This window comes from Galendromus occidentalis, unplaced genomic scaffold, assembly GCF_000255335.2.
Source record: "Galendromus occidentalis unplaced genomic scaffold, Mocc_1.1 scf7180000075562, whole genome shotgun sequence".
NCBI classification, from domain to species: Eukaryota; Metazoa; Arthropoda; class Arachnida; order Mesostigmata; family Phytoseiidae; genus Galendromus; species Galendromus occidentalis.
The window spans coordinates 6,265-11,227 of record NW_003803552.1 but is presented as its reverse complement, the minus strand read 5'-3'; the positions used below and the strand labels follow the sequence as shown (position 1 = coordinate 11,227).

Genomic DNA, 4,963 nt, shown 5'->3' with positions numbered 1-4,963 from the left:
TGTTGTGATCAGCTGCAGCGATGAGCCTCCGTCCAATGTATCGGTTTTGTCTCCTCCAAGATCCCAGCCAGGCACCCTTGCGACATTGCGCGCGTTCAAGATAAGAAATCAGAGGAAACCGCCGTGGCACTCGTCTGGCGAACATCTGTCTGGCTCTCTCAATTCCGAGCCCAGGAAATTCAGGCTCCCGCCATTCTGGCTTTCGCAATTCTGGCTTTCACAATTCTGGCTTTCGAAATTCTGGCTTTCGAGAATTCTGGCTTTCTCAATTCTGGCTTTCACAATTCTGGCTTTCGAGAATTCTGGCTTTCGCAATTCTGGCTTTCACAATTCGGTACTATCTCGGAAGCCAGAATCGCAAAAGCCAGAATCGAAGAAGCCAGAATCGCCGGAGCCAGAATCGCAAAAGCCAGAATTCTCATAAGCCGGAATTCTCAAAAGCCGGAATTCTCATAAGCCAGAATTCTCATAAGCCGGTGCTGCCCCGCATTCGAAGGAATGGACTTGGAGTTAACGATATTGGACTAGGTATGACTTCATTTCTCGCACAAATATTTCTCTGAAATCTGCATTATTACATTTCATCCTCTGATTATGATACGACAGAGATCTTAAATTAAAGCTCACGATCACAATTCTCAAGTCTTCAAGTTGAATCCGACGCAGTGAACATATTCCATCAAACTCTTCGCGCCGGATTCGAATTCGTCCGTCAGTCGAATAAGGCGGTCGTTGAGACTCTTGTACTTCGAGGAGAGCCTCGGTGGGGCTTGTCCTGCCTGGAGCAACAGTCTGTCCGCTCTCCCTTTATCTTCCTGTTTTTTCAGGAAGTTGATCAGTTGGAACAGGTTTACATGTTCTTTCCTGATCGTTCGACTCAACGCGCTATGCCACGCTTCGACGTGATTGGTTGTCCGAGCACCGAAGTTGCGGTAGTGATTCCACAAACTACGTGGAAACACCGACCCATTTTCCAACCAAGTATTGATTACATACTCCTTGAAAACTCCTACTCGTTCATACGCTGGATGATCCGCGGCCGGAGACTCTGCGTCGATTCCTAGCCAAGCGTCGTCAATTCTGTCCAACGGTACCAAGCTGAGGGCAAAACAGGACCGGATGAGTTTCTTGACCGACGGATCGTTGTAGTGAGAGACGAGACCAAGATGCTGAACTTTTCTCCAGAGACTCTGACTAAAATGAAAATTACAGCCTTTGATCTCCGACAGCGGGAATTCGAGTTGTATGGCTCTCAGGGTTGCCACTTCATAGTCTAGCTGGAATGTGCGAGGGGCAAACACCATGCCCTTCGCATCGGCATGATTCTTCAACAGACTAAACATCCTACGATAAGTCTCCTTGGTCTTGTCTGGGAGAAGGAAGAATACGAGCGGAAACATCTGACCCTTGTGGAAAGAATGAATGGTGTACAACTGTAAGAAGAGGTGGGGAACTACTTTGAACGTTCCGTCCATGAAAACAGTGGGCGATTCGCACAAGATACTAAACATTTCGTCGGTGCCGAACGCCAGGATTTTGTCCTCGAGGCCGTCGTCGAACAAGAGGAAATCTTCGTCGCTCAAAGTTTTCCCGTACAAGCCCTCAACGACAATGTCCGTTCGACTCTGAGGTAAAGCCGGTGTGAGCTTTGCGCGAGCCCGATACAAAGAGGCTCGCACAGAGTCGAATGTTGGCAGTGCTGCTCCTATCTCTTCATCTTCGTAGAGACCACGCGAATTTCGCACTTCCTCGGCAAGAACCTCAGAATGAACTCGTTTAACACCTTTATCCTGTTTTCGAGTAACGGCATCCTTCATTTGAGCGGATGCCTGCCTCCTGATGAATTCGCCGGTGTCGGGTGCATGAGTATGCTCGCCAGTCTGCCTTTGGACCATCGGTTCTGGCCATCTCAATATAGTTATTCTTGCTGGACAGCCGTCCCTCCTTTGCTTGATGCATCTGCAGTAAGATGTCCTGCCACCAACCGTCTTCTCAACTTCATAAAGGTAGTTTTCCACGAAGAATTGGGGTTTCCCCTTCGCCGAGAGCACTTCCTTGACAGCCATGACACTCATATCGACTCTCGAGAAAGCGAAGATTTTGATCTACGATGGAAATCGGAACACAGGTTGGAGTGTACGGATCGATGCGATTATCAAGCAAAACCCAATGACAACAATGCGAAGCCCCCACTGACAAGGTGTCGAACGACATCACTCTGGAAGCAACTTGTCACGTGTGCATCGCAATACTGTCCCTAAGATTTCGGCGACTGTCCCGGTTTCTGACGATTGCGAGCTATCCTGTGCTACTCAGGGCCAAAAGTAACCTTCCTCGAGCTCGACTCGAAGTTGTCGAGTTCCTCCCGAGCGACCTTGTCTCCGAGAAGAGACGTCGAGACTGGGAATCGACTATCGTGATTGAGATTCGAAATCGAACTGTCCGGGAAGACTACCAAGATTCGGAGATAGACAAACCCTGATTTACTGACTACTCTTTATCTGCTCTTGGATCATTCTTCAACACATCACCGAGCTCAAACTCATCACTCAGATAATATTCACTACAACACTACAGCTCATGGAACGACACAGCCTGTGTTATCAGCTGAAAGATGCAGCGGCCACTCTCGGTGCGACGTTCCGTCTCCTCTGAGATCCCAGAACATCACTTAAGCGACACCTCGCGCGTGCGCGTTCATCGTTCCAGAATCAAAAGCGTAGGCTTCGTTGCGCGTTGGAAGGCACCGTCAGGGCGACGGTCCATCCCGGCTTATGAGAATTCTGGCTCATGAGAATTCTGGCTTATGAGAATTCCGGCTTATGAGAATCCTGGCAAATGAGAATTCTGGCTTATGCGATTCTGGCTTCTGTGATTCTGGCTTCTGCGATTCTGGCTTCTGCGATTCTGGCTTCCGTGTCTGAACCCACAATTCTGGCTTTCGTAATTCTGGCTTCTGAGATGGTACCGTATGATTCGTAAGCATGAGAGCATTTACCTTAAATCAGAGAATCGAGTTTCACGTGGTGAATCCCGCTCTTGGAGAACGCAGAATGGCTAGAGCCAGATTCTCCTAGCTCTGGAGAGCAACGAAATCGCCCACTCTAATATCACATTTTCGTCGATTCTGGTCGACCCTGTGTTGTTTTTGTCGAAGTACTAAGCCGGGACAATATTCGGCCTTTTTCCATTCATTAGATATTCAGGAGGGAATCGCGTAACTGAATGAGTTGTCCGGTTGTATTCATCCACACATTCTTGGGCTATCTTTCCCAAGCTCATCCTCGGATTCTCCCTGAGTTTACATCGTATTCGGTTGACTAGAGCTTGGTTAAGCCTCTCATTAAGCCCATTCGAAGTGGGTGTGTCGACTGATGTGAAATACAGCGGTATATTCCTCTTTTTCATATTTTTCAGTTCATGAGAATTCAGAGCAGAATACTGGTCAGCCAGAATGAGTCTTACTTCTTTCCCTGAAGTCACTCGATCAATTAAGTTGATGAAGTCTCTCGTTTTCTGGCTCGAGCTCGTCGCGATGAAGGCTTTCCGAGTGAAGTGATCCACCAGTATATGCATATACTTCTTCGTCGAGTTATTCCCTGAGAATCCACCGACTGTGTCGACAGAAAGAATCTCATAAGGACGGCTGGCAGGACCTAACTTTGAGAGTTTCCCAAGTCGCCTCCTTGTTCTAGTCTTATTCTTGATGCGAATTTCACATGTTTTGCAGAAAGCTTCTATCTTCCGGTCCGTATTCTTGAAGTAGTATATTGGTCTTAGAGTCTGCATCATCTGGCTCGATCCGATGTGCCCATAGTCCTCATGCACTCTTCTTATCAGTTTCGTACCCATCTCGTTTGAAATGAATATCCGTTTTCGGTCTCGGATTTGTTTGAAGCTCACACCATTATTTTTTAACCACATTATTCGAGGTATCGATGGTTTCTCTGCTTCTCTCCTGATCTGCGACGATCTCGCTCATTGTCACCAGATTAATCTCTCTGAGAACGTCATCTTTGTTCTCGAAGCTCTCTAGGACTGGGTTTCTCGACAAGGAATCCGCTTCAACATTCGTTTTTCCACTCGCATACCTGATGGTGAAATGATATTGCGATAAGCAGTAGACCAAGTCACCTAGAATTTCGTCCGTGCGGGCCTTGACTTTGAGCTCCTCCAGCGGTTTGTGATCAGTAGAGCTCGGACTTTCAAGCACTGAAAAAACGAGAAATAAGCAAGCAAATATGCACCAAAAAATGAGAAAATAAGCTCTTTCAAGCGCGGGATATGCTCGAACGATCTATACAAGGTTATGATTTAGCTTAAGCATTACAGTACACAATTAGCACCATCCGTAGGTTTTCGAAAGTAAAACTGTGACGACGATCGTCAAGGGTGTATTTCAACTGAGAAAAACTCCTCTCCACGTCAACGGACGTCAACGGAGCGAATTTGAAGGCGGCAATTTCCCCAGGACTAGAATCGAGGTTACAACTTTCGGGGATATCCCCCCTTAAAACATCCGCAATCGCCTTGACACTACCGTAGTCTGGATTCCGACTCAATACCGATTTATGCTTTTGTCGGAGCCGGTCCCCGATCTGGCCTGGCGTATCTTCGAGTGCGTTTAGAACTCGTTCGAACGTTCCAATGCTCTCGACTAGAGGAGTCTCTTTTTTTTCAAGTTTCTCGATGCCAGGTGGTAGGTGACCGAGATGACTTTTGATGAAAGCGAGATCTCGTTTCAGGGACTCGTCCTCCAACAATCCTTGAGCTGGCGCAAGGCTCGCGGCCTCAGACGCGTCCAGAGACTGGACAACCACCGCGAAAGCCTCGAAATTCTCGGCGTTATAGAGAGCGGCGTTAATCCAGGTTCCCCATCGAGTCAGGATTGGTTGAGGCGGCAGAGGTATCCCGGGTGCCATCTCGCGAAAGGTTATTGTCCTTGAAGCTGATTTCGGAAAAA

The 4,963-nt window shown here is 47.8% G+C and overlaps 1 protein-coding gene across 1 annotated transcript; it reads right to left on the bottom strand.

The window, feature by feature from the left end:
* Positions 1-638: 638 nt before the first annotated feature.
* LOC108864123 (uncharacterized) lies at positions 639-2,075 on the bottom strand. Its single transcript, XM_018639119.1, has one exon. It carries the CDS (start codon positions 2,073-2,075, stop codon positions 639-641), a length of 1,437 nt encoding a protein of 478 aa, XP_018494635.1.
* Between the last annotated feature and the right edge of the window lie 2,888 nt (positions 2,076-4,963).